The 26,182-nt window shown below is 44.9% G+C and overlaps 1 protein-coding gene across 1 annotated transcript in view; it reads right to left on the minus strand.

The window, feature by feature from the left end:
- The window catches only part of lmo7a (LIM domain 7a), a 39,418-nt gene extending 15,896 nt beyond the window's left edge, over window positions 1–23,522 (minus strand). Inside the window, 8 exon segments of the mRNA XM_068746036.1 lie at window positions 1,835–2,084; window positions 2,669–2,891; window positions 3,679–3,792; window positions 4,564–4,594; window positions 11,157–11,263; window positions 16,104–16,173; window positions 17,938–18,008; window positions 23,454–23,522. Of these exon segments, the coding sequence (XP_068602137.1) occupies window positions 1,835–2,084; window positions 2,669–2,891; window positions 3,679–3,792; window positions 4,564–4,594; window positions 11,157–11,263; window positions 16,104–16,173; window positions 17,938–18,008; window positions 23,454–23,522 (935 nt within the window).
- Window positions 23,523–26,182: the final 2,660 nt, after the last annotated feature.

A 26,182-nucleotide genomic window follows, 5' to 3' on the forward strand; every position in this document is an offset into this window, starting at 1 on the left:
ACATGCTGGAAACCGGGGCTTGAATGCTTTATCATTATTATAGTAGAAAGCAGCTAATCAGATATTTAGTTCAAACAGGAGGAAATGCTATTTTCCCTATGCAATCCCGGCTTTCTAAGACACTTCTTCATCGTCACAATCGTGCAGCTGTATCAACCTTTTCCCCACAACAAAGGTGGCGTTAGCCGTGGCCTCGTGTCGGGGGGGGTGAGAGGGGCAGATGCCAAAAGGAGAGGGGGCAGAGTAGAGCCAGGGGTTGGTGTCGCAGTCTGAATCGTCTGAGGAAGAGCCCGACCTCTTTTGGCTACAGCCGAGGATAGCGGGGGGGGGAGGACGGAGGAAGGACAGGAAGTCAGAAGCAGAGAGAGGGAAGAAGGGAACGATGGGAGGCAGTAGTGGGGAAAGAGAAAAACAAGTAAGTCCAGAGAACGCAATAAATGACAGACCAACATGATACTTTAAGGAGGTGATCGAACGCTGCAACACATTTAATAAATAAGTGTATATGTATTGATCCCATGCTATGACGGATTGTCTTCACACACCTGAAGCCTTGCATCTTCTTGTACCAGGGTCTGCTCTGGGAGCCCAGTTTGATCTTTTCTATGTGAATTTCTTCTTCAGGGCTCCAGAACTTTGGTAAGTATTTGTCATAAGAGTCATTGGCAGCAGGCTGGGGCTTGACGCCCAGCTTGCGAGTGTAGAGATCATCTTGGATGGGGTCGGCGTAACCCTCCTCGTCTTCGTCTTCGTCCTCAGCGTCGCTGCATACCTCCTTGAACAAGCTGTCTGTGGACACAAGTCGGTGGTGGTCCGTCCTCGCTGAGCTCTGCTTGGGGTTCTGAAGCTCCCTACTGTCGATGCTGCTGCTGCTCGAGAGAGACAGCCAAGTCACACACACGTCAACGGCACCTTTCACCAGAGGCACACCACGCCACGCACACAACTTCAAACGGGACGGACGAGACCCAAGCATCAAGCAAACCAATGCAAAGCTCAAAACCACAACTGCAAGAGAAGGAGAGAAACTGATTTGCCGAGCTTGTGCTGCCAAATCCTCTCGCACCTTCAAGCTCAGGACATTCACAGGGCGCAAATAAGGATGCGCTGCAAGCTAAAGTCGCTACACAACTCAAACAGACACCAAACAACTCAGGATTTGTTAGCGACAGCGTTCCAAAAACGTTGCCCATGGTTATAATTAACCATGCGAACTGAGGGTAAGGCAAGCGCTCGGGTTTGCTTTCATCACGCAGGCACATCAGCCTTCACACTGTCTGACCTGAGGTAGGCCGCGTGCTGCTGAGGGGCCACGCGGGGAGTCGTAGCGACCTTAGGCCAAGGGCCCAATATGCCCCCAGGTGACCCTGCCACAGCGAGGGGACTGACGGGAACAGCGAAGTTGGTAGGAGGAGCAGGGGAGGGACTGTGGAAGCGTCTGCTGGCCAAGTCATCCAGAACGAGGTCAGGATCCGGTCGATCCGAGTCCGAATCGCTGCCGCTTTCACCCTCGTAAGTCCACCCCAGGTGAGCATCAGGTGCGGCACTCTGGCAGGCTTGACTGTTGCCGCCACAGTCAGAGGAAAGCTTTGTGTCACTGCGCCGCCATTCCACGGCAAATCGCAATGAAACACAAAACCAACATCGACCGCCATCGACCAGTTTCAGACAGCACAACAGAACCACAAACACCGGGTGAGGAGGAGAGTTCAGCTTCAGTATTTGGGTATAAGAACTTCAAAATGACTTTGTATTATGTTGCTTTGCAGAGAGAAATGGGCCGGGCTGAGAACCAACGCCTCAAAACCCACAGAAGTGTTTGAAGTAACGGTACCTGGTGAGCGTGCCTTCCTCCTCGGAGTACATGGGGTTCGCCCAGCTGCGTCGACTTTCCTCGTTGCGCTCTGCTCTTCTCCTCCTCAGCGGAGCTGGGACGTAGCCCGAAGCTTTATCTTTAGAGGGCAGGAACTGGTTAAACTGGGCGGCCGTCTTTGGCGTAATAGATGCGGACCGGCGGTAGCTGCCAGCATCCCTGCTGTCAGCCATCCCGAGGACAGAGTCTACCTCAGTGTCACTGCAACAACCTGAACACACAACGGGAAAGGAGGGCGGATGAAAAGAGAGGAGACAGATGCAAAAGACAAGTGGCTTTTGGGCGAGCGAGAGAGGGATGCAGGCTGAGGAAGGGAGGCCTCCTCATTTACAAGCTGGTGTGGACGGCTGTGGAATGTCTCGCTGCTTCTCTCACAGGGGGGGGGGGGGGGGGACAACCCCTCTCACATTCCTCACCGACACTTCCCTCTCTCAAAGAATTCTGAACTTGTAACATCAAACAAGATCACAGATGGGAATCTATAAAATTCCTGAGTTTCAAAGCATCCATTGACGGGAGGGAACCACTAGAGGGCGATAGGCTTTTGTTTTGGGGAGGAAACCTGGCCGAAGCAGCCCAAATACTTCAAGTTCTAGACAGACAAACTTGTTTCTCATAATCCACATCGAGCTGCGACCTGAGAGCGCCGGCGTGCTGTTCAGGCATGGGAGGCCACCTCAAAGGACAGAAGAATTAAAGGACAGCGTGCTCGGGTGTCCTTAAATACCATTTTGTCAAATGAAGCGGTTCTTCATCCATCCGTTTGTTTCGAGGTATAAACGGCATGTCTCCTACCTTTGCTGCTGCCTTTGAGAGTGCTGTCGGATGAGATGCTGTGGGGTCGGGAGCCCAGAGAGTCCAAGCTGTCCAGGGAGTCGTCCCTCTTGTGTCCGTCTCCTCCTCCTTCTCCTCCTTCTCCTCTCAGATGGCAGAACTCCTCTCGCTCCGAGCCCCAGCTATCTCCAAAGCCGCTGTCCCTGACGTTGCCGCCTTTCTGGATGGACGTGTCCTGCAGAGCCTTTCACACGCACGCAAAAAACAAACACAGTCAGATGACAGAACGCCAGTTAGACCACTCAGCTCGGCGTGTTTGTTGCGGTGCAGAGATCTTCCAGGTAGATCGCGTCTGGTCTCTCCTTCTTGCAGTTACTGTAAACATAGGCTCATAAACGCGAAAGAGATCCCCGCAGCCACTGTGACCCGCATGGCTGCAGACAAGCAGAAACTTGTCAGCCACTTAAGTGAGAAACAGAAAATTAAGTTGTGTAATCAACAGGACGGTTGTAGGCAAAAGTCAACATGCTAAACTCAGCCTAACCCCGTGTCACTGAACTTTGATTGTTACAGCTAAACGTAAAAGACACGCCATTACTGAAAATTCCTGTCATCGGTTGAAATCTAGAGGCCCTGAACGCCTCCACAGCCCATAACTCTACATGGAAGCAAAGTGGCAAATTCAACACCACAATGAGCAGAGGGACAAAACGGACTTCTTCAAGGAATGGAGAAGCTATTTTCACATGCAAACTATCTGAACTCTGTGCCGTGCTGTAAACAAGATGAAAATAGAGCTGTGTCAAGAGATCGGGTCATTTCGGGCTTTGCGTAGCTTTGGTTTTAGTGGTGAGCAGCAGCCTTTTCGCTGCACATGCTGCACATTACCAGGGAGGATGCAGACGAGTCCTGGGCAATGACTGTTAAAGAGGATTTCATTCATGGCTTCTCTGATTTCAACAGCAAAAATGAAGCATTTGTATCCTGGCAGAGCAGATAAGACAGCTCAGCGTGCGCCATGGGATGATTACCTTGTACAGTGCTGTGCCCAGTAATCCCTCAAATGCCTTGAAATTCAGGTAAGGTCCATCATATAAATGGTCACATTGAGCTCTTCTTCCCAGCCAGTAAATGGTGATTAACACCTGGAGAGAGGGGAAAATATCTTAATATATATCACACAAACCACTTTACGTAGAAATTAAGATTAGCTGCAGATTATAGCCATAGATTCTGCCCCATTTGAGGATGCGGAGTCGTGTCGATGCATGTGATGGCTATGACGCTACACCGACTCTAGTCTGGCGCTTTTGTTTCCAGACTCATCCAGAATACTATGATGATGCCTGTATGAGCATTAATAGGCTGAATGTGCTGCACGAAAGCAAACAGGAATTGCCATATCAACAATGTTCCCCCCCGCCATGATGCACCGGTTTCCATCACACACAGTGGGACATTAAAACATAAATAGGACAAATACCCCCCCCCCCCCAAATTCTTAGGCTAATATAAAGTAAAGCTCATGTCGCTCTCATTTTAACAAGCATCGTACATTTAGAGTATTTTAAAGGTATTCATTTTTGGAGCCTTACTTCCTTCCTAATGCTCTGAAATTCTGAGTATAAGAAATTAAAGTAAATCTGACCATCAAAAACAACCATCATTATTAAAACCTATAATAATAGGTTACATATCACATATCAATTCCATAAGAATATCAGGCTCACAATGGACAGTTAAAAAAGTGCAGTGACATCATAAGTCAGGTTCAAACTGTGGCCAACTGCAAACAGACTATGGTGTCTAGTTTTGCTGTTAAGTATTCCACTCTTCAATGGGATCTAGATTGAACTGTGACTCAGGTTAAATGAAGTTTCATATTTTTTGTCATCCCCCCCCCTGCCCCCACTCACATTTTTCAGCCTCCTGCTGGTCTCTTGAAGCCTGCGAGGAAAAGGGCAGAACACGGAGGTGATGAGTGAGAGCAGCGGACAATAAAAGGACAGAGGACATGTTTGTTGGGGTTTGTGTGTTGGGCAGTGAAAGAGCTGGAAAGTGAGAGCACAATCCAGACCAGTGCCGGCCCTTTGCTCGCACAAGCACCGAAACACAAAGGAAACAAAGAAAGCATTGGCAGCAATGTCGTGTTGTAGTTTCCCCACCAATCACTGCAAACACTGAGACAAGGTTGAGGAGCAATCAAATGTCAGTTTCTAAATAATAATAAAACTGATACGTGTTCATTTAACACCTGAACAAGGCTCTACTGTCTGCACACCCCCGGCCCTAAGCATGTTGCACAGGGTCATACAAGCGCGCCACCATTTCTGGGGTTTGGCCTGTCAGTCAGTAAATCTCTTTCTGTGGAAAAGGTCTGCTCATTATTGCACCTATGAAATCACACAAAGCTCACAGTCCCAACCTGAACGCCGATGCGGCTGTGCGCATACGCCCACCACCTAATTAGAGGCCAAATAAAGATTGATAAATGACGACGGAACAAACCGCTGCAGCGAGCGCCAATCGTAAAAGAGGACGATGTAGCCTGCTTCACGTCCCGAGTGCATTCCTGCTATCGTGTGGTAACAAAATAGCTACACATTCCTGTCTGCCCAGGAGTGTTTGATTTCTTACAACCGCCCTCCAAGCATGGACTGCAACCAATGCACCTGCTGAGAATGTAAATGTGACACACTAGTAGAGCTCCTCTTGATCAAACATGTTCAGGATTCAACAGGTTGCTTGGTTCAGAGGGAGGAAACAAAGTGACGTGTTCTTCAACGCATCATCGCAGCTCTTTAAAATCCAGGAGTGCCACACATAAGTGCGGTTATGCATCGCTTTGTGCGGAGCTTCATCGTTTCTCCTTCACACAGAAACATTAGTTTGAGAATTCATCAGCTGTTGCTACTTGGCAGATTGAGGTTTTACTTGAGAGATTTCATATATACAGTACTGCCAAGTCTTAAACCATGAGGTGACAGATTTCTGCCTCCTTTCAAGCTCACGTCCTACGAGTTGAAGCCTCCAAACATTCCAGATATATGATCAGCAAAACTTAGAGAAAAGTCCCAAAAGCCATGTTTCTGTTGCAGGACTTCAGGACCTACTTGAGACTTCATCTGCCCGCATCAGTTGCTTAAGCATCAGCATCATAATGATGGATTACATTTAGACAGAGTTTATGTAACAAAGTCTTGTGATATTTGACTTATGGGGGGGGTCAGCAGGATCACAATTTATACTGTGAACTTGTTTGAATTTGTGAAATTCATAGCCGATAGTTGCTTATTTACACACCCGACAAGTATAGCAAGAGTTTTGGCAACTTGGTAAATACGCCTGCGCTCTCAGTTCTGCTGTGGATCTTGAGCTACTCCTCAGGGAGAAATTTGTCAACCAAACTGCTGAATGCGCTTCCGTTATCGCCAGCTAGTCGCTAATGTATCATTCTGGCATTTGGTGCTGGTAATTCTCTGGAGGTTCATTACTATGATTTGAACCTTTTCATGTTCATAAAAAACATTCATTGTGCTCACTAACGTAGTTTTTCTTTTAGTACTTTTCCTTACATAAAAGGATCGGAGTACGGTAATTCTTCCACCCTTGTCAGCTTTTAGCTGGATGGAAAGCAGATCAGCTTTCTCACCAGTATGCATCAAGCTCACACCAATGGCTTCCAACACGCTTATTTGACTATGATAATAAAAAAAATGGGTAGGTGTTTATCAGTTTGGCACATTTTTATGAGCCCAATTAAAATAATAAAATAAAATATAAAGGTGGGTGGGTGGAAAATGCCCTGTGTTGGGTGGCTTGGGATAAAGTCTGAGATTATAGCAGTGGCAGCCAGGTCCAGAAAAGAAGGGGCTGTATCCCAAAACTACGACCGCACTGTTTCTTGTAACGCTAGTTTATGGTCTGTGGTGACGGGTGAAGGGAAAGAAAATAGAAGTTGTATTTTTGGGCCTTGGCAGCTATAGGACTTTGTTGAGGCTGGAAGTAGCAGCGAAGCATCGGAGGAAATAATCACACTTGATGTTTAGTGTGTTACGCATCAGGAGGAAGGGGAAGCTCTTTGTATTGTGCAGAATGCACAAATTATTGGTACACTATTCATCAGCTATTATCTATGACCATAACTTGACCTGCAGGAGTAAAAGGCCGAGTTCTGCCAGCAACAACTAAAACAACTACAGAAACAGAAGCTTCCATTTAAAATGTTCAAACAATAGAAAACATGAGCCAAAATAAATTGTGTCTCAAGTTCAGTCAGCGGCGGTCACACATGGATTCGCCTCAGTCTGCGTGTGCCAACAACACGAAGAGCAATCAGAAGATGACGCCTTAAATGAGCAGCTGTGCATGTGTGTCAGAAGCATACCTCCGTAGTGAAGATGACTTGTTCTGCAGCATCCACTTCTTTCACGCTAATGAAACAGATTCCAGATGAACACACACCCAGATGCCATCGCGAACCAAGAACCCTTAAAGACTGACACAATGAGACTCGAGCAAAGGCATCAGCTGTGTGTTGTGCATCATGGTGTCATACGTATCCGAGACAGTGCAGCCTCTGTGAGGGGGGGGGGGCAGGGTGAGGCTGGCATATCTCTCTCCGGGCCATCTACACTAGATCACATATAAATATAACCCCTTGTTGCGTTGGACTTTTTACAGCCAGGTCCATGTCTGCGATTGAAACTTTATTGGCCTTTCAATATCATCAGTACTTGGTTTCACAACCTTCCCACAGTTCGCACAGCTCCGTGCAAAAATGATGTGACAGCAGCGTCATATTTTAAAGCATGCAACTAGCGTGCCAAAGGGCCAGCTCAGTGAGCCACACCCAAAGAACTAACATGCAGGGAACTGGATTACCCGCTCAAGAGGAAGGCCTTAAATGACATAAACAAGCGCACATACAAGGACCGATATACAATATGCTGCACGTTGGTGCTGAATGAAAGCTGATAAAAAAAAATATGCTGAGTCTGTCAAACTCTATCTGGGAAAGCAACACATTCCTGCAGCGAGCTCAAACATTTGCTTTGATTATCAGCCAAGGACTCCATTGCATAATCATATAATTATTTTAAACAGTCACATTCCTCAAAGGACAATAAAGTTTGATGTGCCGGCCAATTTTTCTTGTGAATCCCCTTTGCTAGCCTTGTCAATAATTTGTTTAAGGAGGCAGAGGCAGTGAGTGAGACTTTGGACCTCTCTCAGCTGGGGATCTATTCTGTCAATTATTGGAGGTCACAGAATAAAAGCACTATCTTAGTAGCCTCTAGCCACTCCAATAAGATTAGCTGTTAAATGCATCACTTTGTTCTCGTCCTAATCGCAATCGGTGTCTTTCTGCTGTCTGATGGTGAACATTTAGTGTTTTAGATCTTTTCTTTTTTAAAGTGATGAATCTAAAATGCACCAAAAAAAGTGCTGGGCAAATGAACATTGAGCTGAAAATGTGACATAATGTGACATAATAGTGGTGATTATACAAATTATATAGTTTTATAAGCACCACTCCAGGTTGAGCTGCAAATTTATTGACTGCTGGGACTTGTAGTTTAATACAGCAATTGGCTAAACGTAAACTCCTGCATGTGGAAAAATAACTTCTCCTGAGGGATTTATTAAGTCGTTTCTTCCTCCAAGATAAGATGTGCCAGATTGCATCTTAAACTTACCATGATGCATTGCAGGCATAAGGGCTGTAAATCTGAGGTTCCTGTATTTTACAGGCAGAAATGCGGCATGAGAATCCTCAGCGTCGCGCCGCACGTCCCCCCTCGACTCTTACTGCTGAGTCTCACATGGCCACTAAAGGCCTGGAGAATCCACAGCCTCCAGTGATGAACCAGATTCGATAGGTTCAATACCACCTTTGGATCCTTGGAGCACATTTGCATTTAGTTATAATGAGCAATACAGCGGATGATATTCATCTTCGCGTATCCGTCTGTTAAAAAAGCTCGTCATGCTATCTCCCAATTTTGATACAGAAAATATTTGTAGCTGATAAGCGGCTTTATCAAATGACACATTTCACAACATAAGGCAATAGAGTCATATGAGCTGGTGGTAAGGCAGAATCTGAAAACACCACAAAGCTCAAAGGCCAACATAGATCAGTATACTCTTTTATGGCTGTTGTGACGACATGAACTCGTATGAATTAAAGTATGTTCTGGACACAGTGAAGGTCTGAGGTTCCGGCTGAAAGATAGTAGCCTTTCTAATGATTGTAGATGAGTGATTTATTTTGTGTGCAGCGCACAGGTTGATTGAAAATAATATTAATTACCAATTCATTTCATTTCATATAAATTAGGCCAGGTGATTTGCCACCGAAGCTTATTCCTGTTATTGATTAATCTATTAATCGTTTGGCCTTTGAGATGCCAAAAAACAAGCTAATCACAGCCTCCCAAAGTCCAAGGTGGCCGTGACGTCTCCACTGTTCCTGGCCACAGAAATCCTCACATATCAGAAGCTGTAATAAGAAAGCATCTGCCATTCTTGTTAGATAAATGACCAAAATGAAAAAAATAAATAAATGCTGAATTAAATACACCTAGCTCTAACCGCTGGGCCTCTGGAAAAAGCAATGGCCACACGAAAGTGGAATTTGGAATTTATTCCTACGTGGAATTAATAAATACAAACTTTTAAACAAAGCTCATTTAACTTTGGCATTGATAAACAGCAGTTTAAGAGTTCATTAAAGACTTTGGCTGCTTGTGTTCGCCACTATTTGGGATTATTTCCTCATGTTACTCTATGCCATCCCTCTGAGCTAAAAATACCTCAGCTGGAAAACACGGTTAATGTAGCAGCAAAAGAAACGGCGCTGCACATTAAATAAGCTGCATTCAAGAACATTAAAAAAAAATCACGTTGAAAAAGAAAAGAGTGTAAAAGAAAATGCTTCAGCTTGTTGAGTCTGAGCAGCTGCTGGTGAATCTAAAACACAAGAGCGGTGCTGCGATATGCAACGCAGAATGATACTTGTCTTTTCCCTTGAATTAACAGATTTGGAGCGAAAACAATCTCAGACTTTAATATGTGTGCTATCACACACACACACACACACACACACACACACACACACAAAACGAATGACAGGCAAAGGCCACATGCAGGGGCCAGAATATTCTGGGAAGAGATGGCAGACTATTAAAAGCGCTTCCTCTCAATGGTGATATTCTAAACTCTGCTCCCTGCCCAAGTGACCCCCCCCCCAGATCCTAAATATAGGAAATCCAGGACTCTCTGACCAAAGCCCTGCATGAAGGCAGACATGCGGCAAATCTGATCTCAGCAAAGTGGGATTTAAAATCAGATCTGGAAATAACTACATTTAATTTCTAAATTCTATGAATGTATTCTTAAATACATCGTTTACACATTTCATGAATGGCGTGGCTTTTCTAAAAGCAGCATCAGCCAGCCCTGCGCAAAAGGGAGTGTCTTGGTGAAACTAAGGAAGATTTGTTTATTTAGAGCCGACATTTCTGTTTGCGTACATTGCATCTGCCCCTGTGTGTGTGTGTGCGTGCGTCTTTGTGGTGATAATGGATTTGGTACCAACTGGGTTATTGAAAACTGACTGACAGAGTGAGGTGCATCATGGGAAAGGTTCCTAGCTGTGGTATCATCTCAAAGCAGCATCGAAACTGAGCTTGATTAAACATCTTAGAATAAACACGAGACGGCGTTCAAGGGAGAACAGCGGCACCAACAGTATGCAGCATTTTGAACCTACCTGTGTGACATCACAACTTTATTACCAAACTCAACGCGTTTGGTCCTGACAGCCTAAAGGTGCGCTCTGCATGCATTACTGCTGAAGCACGGCTGTGCTGCCACAGACAATATGACAGTGAACAGACTGTGTCCCGACCGACCTGACATTCTCCTGAAGGCATACCTGTGTAAAGACTGAACAGGTTGTTCAACATACCACACGAATGCTGCCATTGAAACTGGCGAGAGCAAGTTTCAATGGCAAAATACCACCATACCATTTGTCTTCTTCGGCGCACTGTCAGAAAAGTCTTTGACATTTATGATCTACGTCTGACAAAGAATGGCTCATGTCTATGTTTATGACTGGAGTCACGTCTGGATGGACCGGCGCCCAAAGGAAATATATTTTCCAAGTATTTATTTTTTTTGATTGTAGAGGAAGACCAGAATTTCTGGATTTTGTATTGTTTGTTCTTCATGCCTGTGAGATTCAGCCAGCCCTTCCGCCGCATGTTGAAGCAACACAGAGTATTGATTAAAAAAGGAGCTCAATGAAAATAGTGCTGACCTTTATTTAAAATGCAGATTGTAGCACGACTCGCCTGAAACATGTGCCTGTGAACTCTCAGAGTTATATTGGTCTTAAAGAATAAATAAGGTTATGTTCTCTGCCTAAAGGAGGATTTAAATTCTGATGGATATCAAAGCGAAAAAAATATTTCACAAAGGCCAAAGGATCACGACTTACTTGACTGTGACTCTGGTGGATAAATCCTGAAGGTCTCCGGGGTGAAAGAGCTGCGCTTCCTTTAATCCAAGCTTCCCACAGGCCTTGAGGAAGACGTTGAGGTTGTCCTGGGACAAGAACAAAGAATGAGACGAGGCTTGTCCACCTTCAGTGGCAAAGAATAATCACTCAAGAATTCCCTGGTGGGGGACACAGCCTACAGCTCATTGCTTCCAAAGTTCATATCACAAATGAGCAGCGACAGCAGGGGAGGAGCCTATGTGCAGCAAATAGGAAGGGACCCGGAGCTGAACACACAAACACCACATGGAGGTGAGGCCGTGTGACGGGCGCTGACTGACAGCTGCAGAGCTACCTGTGGGCTGGGAGAGGGAGGCCACAAAGCCAAAAGCAGGAAGGGTGACATCAGAGTTGTGCTCAAGTCCCGCCCAACTTGCCATGCAAATGCAAAATGACACACAATAGCTTGTTGCGATCTCCTCCTCACACCCTGAAACTGTCCACTCCTTACCCTGCCAAGCCCTTTCCTGTTGAATACCTGCAAAATGCGCAGGGCAGCAAAGTATTTTAGAGACACTTTGTTGCTATGAAACATGACCTCGGGTGGCAACACCTGTTTTTCAAGCAAGAGGGTGTGGAATAAAAAATTCTCCACCTCCTACACTCTATGCCAATCATTTTATAGTGCAACAAAAGTGTGAGTGTAATTCAAGATTCCATGAAGCATTCTGTTGTACAAATATTGCATACATACTGTACATCAAATGTCAAATACACAGAGCCCAGGTCACTTCAAAAGCAAATCTTCATTCATGAAAATAAAAAAAAACATTCCGTTCTGAGGTTTGGGCTTTTCCAGTTGTGATCCTTAGTTGTCTTATCTGTAAATCTGCACTTCCCATTGGGACTAAACTGCCCAAGAGAGTTTTAATGTAATGAAACACGGCTTTCACGTCGTTGCGTGTAATTGAAGGGTAGCGTGTTCTATATTTAAGCAGCAAACATGCTTATTAGCAAATGGTAGGAGAGATCTGACCTCTCTGCACATGAATCCCTTGCTAACAGCTTTGCTTATCCCTGAGCAGCACTCTGCCATGCCCCTCAGGTCACTGTGGGCCCCCGAGGGCCAAGGGTCAAGCAGTAGCAGGGGTAACGGAAATGATGTGACAGATTCAATCTACTGCGCAAATGATCTGCCAACAGTAACAAGTTTGCAAGATTAGGGAAAAACTGCTGGATGGATCTTGATGAAAGAAAATCTGAAGATGGGTCTTGGTCTAATTTAGATCCCATTAAATGTTGAGAGTGATCCGAATACCTGTCTGGATACAAAAAGAAAATCTGGATTTTCCTATTTACTTATAATTGAGGCTTAAAAAAAATCAGATCTTGTAAAATATGTATTCAATTCACTCATCAAAAATCACAGTCATAAAAGCATCCAATATGCACGATCATGCAAAATGTCTTCTGGATCTGATCCATTATGAGGTCAGAAAAAAATATTTAAACATTGAAAACCCATTTATGAATTCAAAAATCAGTTAAAAACACACATCAACTCCAATTATTTTTTTATTTTCATGGCTGGTGTATAAAGATCCCAAGAACAATTTAGAATGATTTGATGATGATCCAGATCACCATGTGGACGTCGTGAATCCAATTAGCAGCTTGGCGGAGGTCTGCGAGTGCTTTTCTTTGTTTTCGGCATGAGTTTGCCAAAGCCCACCTTCTAATTTTGTTAATACATCCTGTGCAGAAAAGGCTCACTGGATCCATCCAGAAATAATCTCATCCAAAAGATAAAAGATGACATTTGCAGAGTTGAATGTCAAAACATGAATGAACAATTGCCACCGAAGTTTAACAACTGCAACGTTGTTCATGTAGTATTTTGTAAATATTGGCTATAGGGCGGAGCTTCTCACTGGATTAGGCTTCCATTCTCCTAGTTCACTCCTTTCACCTCTAACTCTAACTACCATCCAAGTTTCTAAACTACTATTTCTACCAGCCACCACCCTAATATAGCTGCCAAGAACCGGCACAGTAAAGTATTGGACTTCTGCGTGTGGAACCAACTGGTTCTGGATTTTCAGGCCGATGCTGATTCAGTCTTACATTAACATTCAGAGAACTGTGATAGTTGTCAGTGCTCTCTGGTGGACATACTCTGCACTTGAATCATGATTGCATTTCTGTGCAGCAACGTCTTGCAGAACTGACTGACTTTACACCAATACCAATGTATGTGCAATGAGCTAACAGTGTCAAAGCTGTTGGTCAATCTAGTTCAAAATGTTAGTCTTATATTAAAAAAAGAAAATGCAGGTCACAAAGGACAATTGAACTTTATTGCTGCTAGAAGTTGTGAAAATCTCACCACATGCTTTAGGCCCTGGTGCTCCTCTTGTGTAGACAGACTACCTATCCTATACCGAGCCTGTTTAAAGGGACACGTAATATGACTTCGGTATGTTGCTTGACTTCAAAGAGCAAAATGGGCAAACTCCAAGAAAAGCCCTCCTGACATGCTCCATGTTCTCTGTCTCAGAACATGCAGCGATAACAACGCTGCAGGAATGCTATGCTGACTCGTGTCTGCATATAATCCTGCTAAATATGCTGTACCCATCCAACAGCCTCTAATCCTCTCAGACTTGAGGACCCTGAATTAAGCACTTCACACCAAGAAACAAAAAGATTTCTGTGCAAAAAATAAAAAAATGAACATCTTTGGCCATATTGCAGTGACTCTTTATTCCACTGAATTCTTTGTCTACCCTCAACGGACCCCTGGCAGTGTTTCAAACACCAGGCGATGGTTAAGAGTTCAGTCTACACATTTTCAAGTCCTGTGACCATAAACAGAGAGGAGATTGAATTCTTAAAATGTTGTCCCTCCTGAAAACGGGCCCAGTAAAAGGGCCTTTCTGCACCAACAGTCCTGTCCAGTCATAACATGGACCCATACAAGACAAACACTGTAACAAAACATGGTCGAATGCCTCTCGTTGCACAGACGATTACACGGACATTATGTGAGGAAAGACGCCATTGAAACGGTCTCTATCTCCTCCCACTGCTGCCTCTAACTCAACGAGTAGTTGGTGTGTTCAGGAAAAATCACCATCATGTCAGCTGCAGTGTATTTATGGTGGACAAAGTCTATCTGAGCCATCTTTAAATCCATCCTCCTGGATTCAGCTGAGCGGGCCTGAAATCCACAAACCCAGTTGGAGTCGCTGGCTGCCACACCACACACTGCTGGCTTCCAGCCTGGCATGGGCGAAAGCAGAGCGAGGCCCAAACCAGGGTGCCTTATGACACAAACCCACAGTTCACCGAGTGCTCGGCAACGGGCAAAAGCGTGTGCTGACGGGGGGAAACATTAGCTTGGATGCAAGAGAAGCCAAGAAATAGGTTTGGGTCAGGAGCCAGTGTTAAATATTCCACAAGCCCACAGATTTCCCTGTTTTTCCCCTTCTACCATTCCTGGGCTTCTGACCCTGCCAGAACTGAGGCCCGGTATCCGTTTGAGCGCTAAAATCTCTCAGCAATCCAAAGTAGAACAAGTTTACAGCAGAAAATGTTTACTGAGTGTTAATGAGGCATGTTTGATTATATTAATGATTTAAGTTATACTGCGCCTATATTACAACCCCCCCAACCCCTGAAAAAAAAGGATTAATGTTTTTTTTTCATTTTGGAATTCCAGAATATAAAAAAAGTTGTTTTCTTACCAAACAAAAATTTGATTCACGTGTGTAGAATAATTACCACTATGGAAGGAAAGCACAAGCATTTAATGCTTGAATTACATTTTCCAAGCACAGAAGCATCAGAATTTATGGGAACAAGCAATCTTAACAGCATCACTCGACTCCTTTGGGGGGGGGGGCTGATTCTCACAGCGGAGTCAGAGTGCGTGATGTATTTTTGGAAAACTCTACGCTTCTCTTCATGTTGTTGGCAGCAGCTGAACTGCTGGCCACACATTCCTCCACATTTACTGTCGATTTTATGATCGGGTGGGTTCAGGTTTGTGTCCGAGTCTCAACAGTACCACAGCAGTGCTGCAGATGGAGGAGATACTTCACCTCACTCAGCAGGTGCCCCGCCAGTCTTACTATCGGCTGTCCAAGACAAACCGGCAGGGACTTTGATTTATTTATTCTTAAGCAATCGCAGTATTTGGTACTGAAAATAATATGTTTACTGCTTACTTTTGCAGCCTGTGTGGCAGTCTGTTTCTTCTACTCCAAACATGCTGACCCCACCGACAGTTAGTCAGACTGTCTGGGTTACGGTTCTCTGTAATTCCTCCAAACAGCTGGACTCCATTAGTCCCACAAGATGGTGCGTTGTGAGGGATGGGTTTAAGGTAGAGTTTTCAACCCTCTACTTCTCAAGCACTAATGTGCAGACACTCCTAAAACATTTACTTCAGGGGAGCCCAAAAGGCCTCGGCCACAAGCTGATTAGGCGCTGCCAGACAAAAAAAAAAGAAAACGTCTCCCCTGTTCTAACCTGCAGCAGCTCAATCAAAAACCTCATTATAATAACACTATAAAACATTTGTGTCTTAATTTTGATTCAAGCACAGCAGACGTCATTTTCAGAATTGCACTCAAATGTGGCCATTCGAGCAGCCCCAAGTTCACCGAACGCATCAGTGGGGATGGAAACGAGGAGCCACAAGTCGCGGGGGCAAACAGCGCTCTCTCGTTGCCATCCACACCTCAGACGTGTCACCAGCCGGTTCACCTGCTGCACTTTCGCTCAGCCTCCTCTCACATTTCAATGCCCTTCCATCTTCATGCCACCCTGACATGAAGAAGGAACCTAGGATGAGCTGCGGAGGCCGCATATGCCAAGATATCCGTTTAAACTTAATAAAGTCTCACATTTAAGATGAGTAAAAATAAAAATAAAAAGACTTACCAGTCCAGCGATGGGTGTGGGCAGCCTGTTAATCCTTTTAATTATGCCAGGTTTGATCTTGTTGATCAGTCTGTGAGCAAAACAAAGAGAGAACCCCCGTCATGGAAAGGCAGACAGTAAGTGAAAGCCCATTGTGATTGGCTGCAGTGCTGTGACAATCAAATAGGGGGGGGGGGTTGCAAAGTCTTGGTGTTGTGTGTGGATGATTTATGTACGAAGGACTTTCAACGGAAACAAGACCGCAAGGGCTTTTTTGAAATGCTCCTCTTAGACAGGATGTTTGACTTTATTTGTACTGTAATACATGCTACTGTGTGACTGTACTTGTACTCCAACATTCTATCTAATAAAAAAAAATAAAAAATATTCATGACATTGTGTACCGGTGGCCACCTGGCATCAGTTTAGTAGATGGTTCCGTTGTAAACAGAAAGGCCTATGATCCTACAACCTGCCCTCTTCTACCCCACACAAACCTCGACTCACCACATGCCAGGAAATGCTCGGATAAAAAGCCGCGCCTTTCAGTAGACGAGAGTATGCTATTGGACGCAATGCAAAAGAAGTGTCCGTAAAATGGCAAAAAATACTATTAAAAAAAATCCATCTTACCACAGCAAAAGTAGTTTATTCCCCCCATTTTATCCTAAGTAAGAAATGTTTGGCTTAGCATTCAAAGGAAACTTATAAAGGAATAAAGTAAAAAGGTAAACCTAGAACTGTCACTAATAATAATTAAATTACCGTATTATAAAGGAACGATTGATTGTGGCATTTCTTTGATGATTGTTCACAAAACTACTCGTGCAAAATCTTAATCTGCAAACAACATGATTCAAATACGTCAGAAAACACTGAAATCTCAACAGACTTGTTAAGGCGGCGTATCTTCAGTAGACAGAGGGGGGGTAGGTGCATGGGGGGTAAGACTTTGCTGTTTTTTGGACAATAGCTGGACTGAGAGCACGCAAAAGGCATTTGGGCCTAAGTTACTCATTTAGCAATGAAACAATAGAACGCTCTGATAACTTCATCAGATAAGGCACACTGCAAACAAAGTGGAATATAATCGTGCGTGACCCACAATGAAGGAGCGTCCTTTTCAAACAGCTGTGATAACCACAACACAATGGGGGAACGAGTGCTTCTATGTGGCAGTGATTTAATCAGTCTTCCTCTTCCTTACCCGGCAGGCTGAAATCAGCACAACGAGGTTGATGCTAAAGAAGGCTGGAGAGATTCTGCACGGGCAGCTCGCCATGATTACAGCTTCCTGCTGATTCAGGCCAATCACCTCGCTGCGTTCATGCAAGGAGACTGATGCAAACCCCACCGCGCACTACTTCACTCCCTCGCATCCCAATCTGAGAAAAGTCCAGTCGCAAAGCCAAAAGCTCCTCTTTTGTTCCCCGACCTCATCACAACTCCTGAAGCAGACAGAGTTAATGAGAAGGCAAGGGCACCCTGGCTCTTCAAATGTGGTTTCCATCCACTGCACAGCTTCTCACAGCTCTCATTAAAGTAAGGATGGCACTCTGCCCATCCACAGATCTGGAACATCTGTGACATATGCAACACCACTCCTCATGAAATGCACTTCATAATCTCAAACAAGAGCCCACAAGGGGAGGGGGGGTCTGACCCTGGAAATGACTAATACACCTTTTATTGTGTTGCATCAAAGCACTAACTCACTTTGTGTGGCTGACAAAAAAACATAAACCCGGCAGGGGGGGGTCTGCCTGAGAAATATCAGTAGCGCTCATACTGGACGGCACACTAGACTGCAGACAGCTCCCATGTGAAAGCTGCCTGGGAATAGCAGAGTACTTACTCACACAACAGAACCCCGTTCTCCAACGCTGATCGGAAGTCATCGGTCCCAAACGCTTTCTTGGTTACAGCCTGGAAAGAAAGGGACACGAAGACGGTGAGTAGAACAGCGAGAATCGCTGAATGAGGCGAGGAGGCAAAAGGTTTACATGCATCTGATGGGGGGGGCGTGGTGCTCGCAGAAGAAAGGTAGGATGTGGGGAACAGTAACAGAGGAAGCCAGAGGTATTTCCTCCGAGTTCCTACGGTGGCTCTGGGACAGAGTTGAGAACAGTTCTTCAGGTATGCTTCAGCAGCTCTCTCCAGTGGCTCAGCTTTCCTCACTGCAATACTAAAAGTCCCTGATAAAGAGAGGAACAAAGTCAAAACTGTGAAGGATTCAAGCTGCCTGTGCCACAAGGCTACGGGACCATCTGGCGCGCTGGGGGGGGGGGGGGACACAGCCCTGCGTTATAAACTCATGCCTTTCGCATGATCTCAAACCACCACTGCAGAAACAGCAGGAGTCATTACGCATGGCAGAAATCCACACACACTGCATGCATGACGCGAAGCCTTACAAACTCCAATGCACATACGATAGAGACAGAGAATCAATCAGCAGCTGTGATTCGAGCTCATCTCTACATTCTGCATCTTAAAAATGTAATACGGAAATAACAGCATTATTATTAGTTCTATTTTTCTCTGAAAAAGAGGTTTTCACATTCACATGCTCTTGGCCACGCCTTAAAAGAGCATCCTGTTTTGTTCTCGTCATCTCGAGTTCAACCAATCAGGACCTGAGAGCCACTAAAGGAGCCACAGCTGCTGGTTACCTTAGAAAGCAATGAGATTGTTTACTTCCATCAGTTCACAAAATCCTCTCTGTTATTTTAAAGGATGCTTCGCGTGTGTCTGGGTGAACATCTAAATGCATAGTTACGACAAAAATAAATTGGATGCATGCATGTTTTGCATTCCAGTAAGTGCCGTACCGCAGATGTATAGCAAAGAGCTCAACGTTGTGTCGGAGAATGTCCTGGATATGGATCCATACAAAAACACCAGTCACTAATCAAATGTTTCTTGGCCTATGACTTAACTTTCCAAAAAAAAAGGTCAGTGCAGCAGGTTTATGCTATATTCTGCTAAATCATCCCAGTCCGGAAAACTGAAAAACGTACTTATGATTACAGTAACATCTCACTGTTGTACTACGATGTGACTGGATGATCGTCTTGGAGGATATAGTTTCTGGTAAATTGTAAAGAATTATATTCAGAAGCATTTTCAGAAGCATTTCTATTATTACAAAATAACGTGACGTGTATTTTAGCTTCATATGTCTCCATATTCGTCATCATTTACTTTAAATATACAGTACTGGAAGATAGGCGGTGGAAAAGTGCAAACACTCACGGACAAGGCAAAACAAGTTAAACGGGTATCCCCATCACAAGTGGTTTGATTTACCAGGTGTAAAAACATTGCTTTGCCTTACAAGGTGAAACAGGAAACAGGCCAAGGCAATTACTAAAACAGTTACACAAAGGCCATGATTGGGATTAGTGCTGGAGGAGCGGTAGCTATTAGGCCAAATGGCTGGCGGGGACTATTATTAGTCCCAATCAAAGCCATGTCGCACCTTAGGCCGTGTCCTGGGTGGACTGAGGTGGACAAAGACTCACATCGCCATCATTCCCAGAGAGTCAGGACGTGCTGCGATAGATGATTGACAGCCTGCCTATAGTCTTTCTGTGTTTGTGCAATGCAATCAGCACATTGTTTGGACACAGCTTGGTTTCGGTAAACGTTCAGCGATCTCAGTCTTCTCCTCCGGCACTGACATAAATACAATCACGGCCGCACAACGCAAAACAGAAACTCATCCGCATGCACACAGAGAGCAAACACGTTTGACTGCACGGAATGTAATCGCCAGTGCTGCACTCGGCACATGAAATCCTGACTCCTACTGTTCTTTTTCTTGTGGGGCAGCAGCGGAGCCATGTAAAACAAACAGAACACAATTACTAGGCTTCTTTTAGTGCTTACTGGAGCTGCGTAATCCTGGCTGGGAAACATTGACTTTGTAAAATGACATTCAGCCAATGGGATGATTTCGATGTTAGTTCCTAGTCTGTGTGTGGAAGGTGAGACACTCCCCGGCTGAGTAGTTCGGTCCTCCCCATCGTCATCATTAGAAGCATTAACTCCCCTCGGATCCAACCTGCTGGGCCTCCTCCCTCTCCCTTCGAACCGGCCATGTGGGATAAGAAGTCTAATCTGCGACAGCATACTGCTGCTAACAAGGAGATTTAAGGTGGGCGGAGAGACTTCAAAAACAGCATGCCTTCCTGCAGAACCAGCCTGGTTCCCCTCAGCAATGCACTGCTCAACCTGTGGAGTAACTGTGTCTCATGATGATCAAGAGACAGGGGAGTGGCTCTGATGCATGAAAAGAATTATTATTATTATTATTATTATAACTGCAGTCAACCAAGAATGGCATCATGATGCAGCGAAAAGGAATCTGGGAGTCTCTGGGTCCGTGACTTCAGATGTATTCATAGAGCGCACTGAGGGAAATCAGTGTGCGAAATCCCAGGCAAGAAAAATATGCCACGGTGGAATGAGCCATTCATTCATTCATTTATTTCATTTTCCGAAACTTGCGTGGTCCGTCACCGGGTCGCGGGTCCTGCTAGAGCCTATCCCAGAAGTCAACGGAACACCCTGGACAAGCCGCCAGTTCATCGCAGGGCCACACACACACACACACACATTCAAGCAGAATTCTACTATAGCATAATGGTAGAAATACATCAACATGTAGCTGCCAGTGAAAGGCTTGTTGTGTGAAGTCCTGCATCACAAGATGACATCCTATAGTCTCTATCAAAACAGGCAGAGCCCAGAATGGCGCTGCGGTGAGGTGACTAATGAAGGGTGCAGTCTCACAGCTCCTGGTGTGGAAAACAACAGCAGCCACAGAGGGCAATAAGTGACGGCTGCAGGAGTGGGTGACACATTAACAAACGCTACCATCCATGTTGACTTCAGGGGCGTTTGTAATCAAAAAAAAGAAAGAAAATGTTATTTTGTCATTGATGATGAGCTGAATACGATGAAATGTCATTTTCACCCAGGTTATAGGGCCCCCTCTAAACAAATCACACACAAACACACACACACACACATGCTCAGTATATAGGGGCCCTGTAACATGCATGGAGAGGGAACAGGGTGAGGGCAAACCCAAGTCTCGACCAGCTGAGCTACTAAACACCTCTTCCCCTTTCTGCGGGCCGCCTCTCAAAAAAAGAACATTTCAATCTGTTTTGAGATTTGGTGGTGTTAGTAACAAAGAGACAAACTTTGAGGGCAAAATCTGAACTACAATGAGAAATATTTTTGTTTAAAGAAAAAAACTGAAGGAGCCTAAAATATTTGATCAAAAATCAAATATATCACACAGAGATTTGCTGCTTTCTCACTTTTACGTTTACATTCCCTGCAAATTGATTGTATTCAAATCCTTTCTGAAACATTAACGTGGATACTTAACGCTATATTTATAGAAGTTTTATGGGAAAAAGAAAAAAAATCAGCCAATCTAATAAGAAATAGTCAGATTCATTCATTATAAAACGGCAGGTCAGCGTTAGATAATGGCAGCAACATGAAAGGAGACAAAACTCAATTATATGACCTTAAAGCAGTTCAAATGGCTCCGCCCAAAACATGTTTTGTCCGTAAAAACAGGTTTACCGAGTAGTGCATTCCCGAGTGGAGAAAACATGAGGGGATAAATATACACTCTAGTTCTGACACTGGCTAAGCTTTGATTTATTAACAACTGAATTTCATTTTTTTTAAAAGTGGACACAGATATAATCTAATAAATAATGGCTACGTGTGAAATCAAAGTCAGAGATAACTCGTGACAGGTCAGATGAGCTGCATGACCTGGAAGGTGCATAAACATGCACTGCCCCTTTATGGTCATAATACAGTAGTTACACTTGCAGGTCCTCTGTTGAATTAACAAGGAGCCCTATTATTCTAATAGGTCGTGTAGAACGCGGCTCCCTGTGCTGACAGCTGGCCAGCTCTGAGGGGTCGATGCTCACAGCCATGGCAGCTGACGCAGGAATGCGTCCATGTGACGGAATCCAGACCATTTAGTCCAGTTTTTAACAATACCAGCCTCGCCAGGCACACACATGCCTCAGTTGAAGGTTCTGTGAAGCCGATCAGCTTGTTAATCATTCAGAGGCAGAATCCAAGAACCGCAAAAATGTCTCTTTGAAGGCAAACTACTTATTTCATGCCAGAACCTGGCCTGTTGATTGATTTTTGTATTTCCATGAACATTCCAAACCCCATCAGTTAAAACAACTCTCCTGTGCACCTTAAATATTCAGCTTGTTCACGTTCCTGCTCTATAGTCGTTGCCCCCCCACCCCCCGATGCACAAGCTCAGCCACCACAATGGCCCAGTGTGTAAGTGTGAGACACACTGATGTCACATCACAAGCATTCTTACCCCCCCCCCCCACCCACTCATGAAAGTGAAACAATATTTGTTTGGTTATGGCTATGCAGCAGCTCCAGGCCACCCTGCTGGGCAGAGAATGTGCAAGATGAGGAAACAGAATGTCACCCTCTAGTAGAGAGAGAGAGAGAGTGAGAGAGAGAGAGAGAGAGAGCGAGAGAGCGAGAGAGCGAGCAAGAGAGAGAGAGAGAGAGAGAGAGGCTGGACGTTGCCTGACAACTTTGGAAAATGTGACATTCTGGAAATAAAAAGGGGAGCGGTTTAAGAAGGTGCTGCTGGAATCTGTTCGGTGGTTCCTATTTGGCATTTTCTTCACCGCACTAAGAATGGAGGTTCTTCATAAATGTAAAAACATTCCCCCAGCTGAAGAAACACGATGAAATGACTTGCATTAAATTCATTTTGGTCATTTGGGATTAGCTGCTGACAAATAAAACAACAATTTCATTATCCTTTGTGGCATTTTTTTGTTTTGTTTTCATATTGAGGGAAATGAATGTCTCAACTCAGTTAATTAAACAGTCTAGGTTGATCTTCAATAAATAACGGGCTATGCTTTAGCCTCAGAGACCTGCTTGCGGGGGGGGGGGGGGGGGGGGGGGGGGGGGGGGGGCATCAGAAGCTGATGAGCAGGTCCAGACAAGATCTGACGGAGGAGTCAACAAGTCTCAGCAGTAATGAAAGGGGGGTCAGGTGCATTGTGCCCCCTTATTCTGGGTGAGGGGGGGTTGTTATCAGGGATTAATATCATCTTCCATCTTCCCAGCTAACGGATTCATCACCGTTAAAGGTTACACGTTCTTCGGTGCGCACCTGCTGACCAGGTGAAAGGCTGAAACTTGCGGGTGAGCAGCAGCGTCATGGTCTGCGTGGGTTCACGCATCCACTTAAACAGTCTCCATGACTTTCAGCGCGCACTCCTCCATCCCGCCTTTCTGTCACATTTCATGTTCAAATCGTTGCGTTCAGAGACTCACCTCAATCCATCTCTGCGCCTCTAAATATGCGTCGTCGTGGCTCACGTTGGACCGCTCACGCCACTCCATCTCACGTATTATCCGAGCTGCACCGGGGAGGGGGGGGGCAGATCCAAAGCGCATCCAAAGCGTCCAGTGGCACTAAAGTGCGGGTTCGGTCCGACAAGCGCAATGAACGCGCTTCAGGAAGCGTCCAACAGTCTTTACGCGCGTCGCCCGTCATTCATAAAATATGCGTCCTTTTGTTCATCCAGCTCATCTGCGAATGAATGCGCGGCGTAACAAAAGCGCATTCTTTGCAGAGCCTCGCTGCTTACCTGCCCTTTTATCCGGCACACCTGTGACTGTTTCCTTTTCGGTATTTTCCCAGCAACGCGCTTTCCTGTCCCGCGAAAATGCGGTCGAACGAGTCCAAAAGTCGATCCGGTCGAGGCGCTGTCACGCGAGATTCTCCTCCTCAACTTTCAGCTGCAGGACTTGAAGGTTTATTGTGGCGGAGAAGTTTCCAAAGTGCGGTGCGTGGCCCGTGGACCACCCACGGGTCCCCTGGAGCTTCCAGATCACCCAAAATGTAATACATACGAGATAATATACTGAACAATTACTACATAGACAGACAAACAAACCGATAAGAGACAATGGTAAACGGGGCTTCCGGATCAGAGGGCCAAACCTGCGCTAGCTTGCTGCCTCCGGAACGGGACAAGATACAACTACAGCTGTGACATATGTGAAACTAGAATGAACTATGAGTGTGCACACCAAATCTGAAGTCTCTATAGCTTCAAAATTGAAGGTCAGGATGGACTCCTGAAAAATGCCGATTTTAGAACGAAAATTAGCTCTCAGATCCGGCACACATAAGTATTCCTTAACGGTCTATGACATGACTAATTTCGGCCGGATCCGGATCACAATATTTTTTTTTCAGATCCATACCGCCATATGTTTTGAAGAAATTAAGAAAAATGTCAAAAAGTGCCCTATCTTGCAATGTTAAAGAATCCTTTAAAAAAATCTAGAATCTTTATGACAATCTCCATTCCTGCCCCCCTGAAAGGTGTATTTTTAGGGCCGTTTTGAAGGAGGCCAAAAAGGTGCATGTTTTGAGGGCAGGAGTCAAACAGTTCCACCCTTGGGTGGCCGTATTGTAAAACCTTGCTGCTTAAATACTTTTTAGTAACTGCAGCAGATGTTTCTGTGTTTTATTACATTGTAACGGTTCATGTTTTAGGAGTGTTCATTATTCCTACTCTGGAGAGAGCCGCGAAGGCATCCAGGGAGGAGGGGCGGTGTGTGGGTGGGTGCCGCGGGGAGGAGGGGGGAGAGAGAGTCGGAGCTGCGGCCTGCGGGAGTTAGAGACGGAGTTACGGCCGACAGTGACCATTTATTAAAAGCTCTTTGTGAGATCCACCGTGTCCTTATTACAATATTAATGCACCAAACTAGAGGTTAAAATGAAAGGAAGGATTTTAGCATCGCATCAAAGTGTTTGTTTGTTGCTCTGATCCCAGATCAGGGAAGGTCGCTGTAGTATTGTGTTATGACACGCTAGTTCAAAGCCTTGAGCGCTGAACGTCTAGGTCTTGGCGCTTTGATGTTCAACTGACATCTGACTATATAAAGCCCAGTTCAGGCTGTCAGAACCTCATTGCGTTATTAAACTCGCAGGTGCTATACTGTTGTTAGATTGGCATTCGATTAATATTTGACAGATCCTCGCACGAACGAGCTGAGACATGAAGTCTACAGAGATGGAAAGAAAGTTACTGAGGAATCAGACAACGGAAGCGATGGAGAGCGCGTTTGATGTGGAAGAGCCGAAAAGACGGAACAGGAAACGTTCCAACAAGTCAGCAGTGAAGCGGCGAAAGGCCCTGGACAACACCGGATGAGCCCGCCGACACCCCGCCGACACCCCGCCTCGCATCTCAGAGGTAAGATGATCAATTATTCAGTGTTCTATATAAATAAAACATTTAATGAACATCTCTACAGATGCATCTAATAGACGTAAATATGCCGGATTTGAGCAAAAAATGCTAATTTACATCCGCAGACATGGAATGACATTGGTTTTCAATCAAAGACCTTTAACGATTCTTTATGGTGATTCTATGATTTTGCATGCACAGTAGTCCCTCATTTTCCGCAGGGGTTACGTTCCAAAAACAACCCGCAATAAGTGAAATCCGCAATGTAGTAATCTTTATTTTTTTACAATTATTATACATGTACATAAATGTTTTAAGGCTGTAAACCCCCTCACCACACACTTTATACACGTTTAACAGTCAGGCATTAATCTAAATAGATTGTTTCAGTATTATAGAATGAAACCAAAGATCAGAACTTGTTTTCAGAACAAAACATTTGTTTGAGAAATAAAAATATATAGTAGAGTCAGCCATTTTGGTGCCCTCTGCGAGATTATGATTTTGCCCCCCCCCCCCCCCCATACACGGCAAATATTATATATATAAAACATTAATAACAACAGCCATATGACGGACCTTAAAAGTTTAATTATTCTTCAAAACAACTAGCACACGCTATACCAGACATGGGCAAACCCAGGCCCGGGGGCCATATGCGGCCCGTTGGTCTTTTTAATGCGGCCCGCAAAACTTATCCAAATTATATCATTAAATAAAATTGTATTATAATTTAACCTCATTCAGTCGACCTTTTCCCTGTAATGCTGCCTGTCAAAGGCCAAATCCTTTAAT

Source organism: Brachionichthys hirsutus, chromosome 12 (genome assembly GCF_040956055.1).
Source record: "Brachionichthys hirsutus isolate HB-005 chromosome 12, CSIRO-AGI_Bhir_v1, whole genome shotgun sequence".
Taxonomy (NCBI): domain Eukaryota; kingdom Metazoa; phylum Chordata; class Actinopteri; order Lophiiformes; family Brachionichthyidae; genus Brachionichthys; species Brachionichthys hirsutus.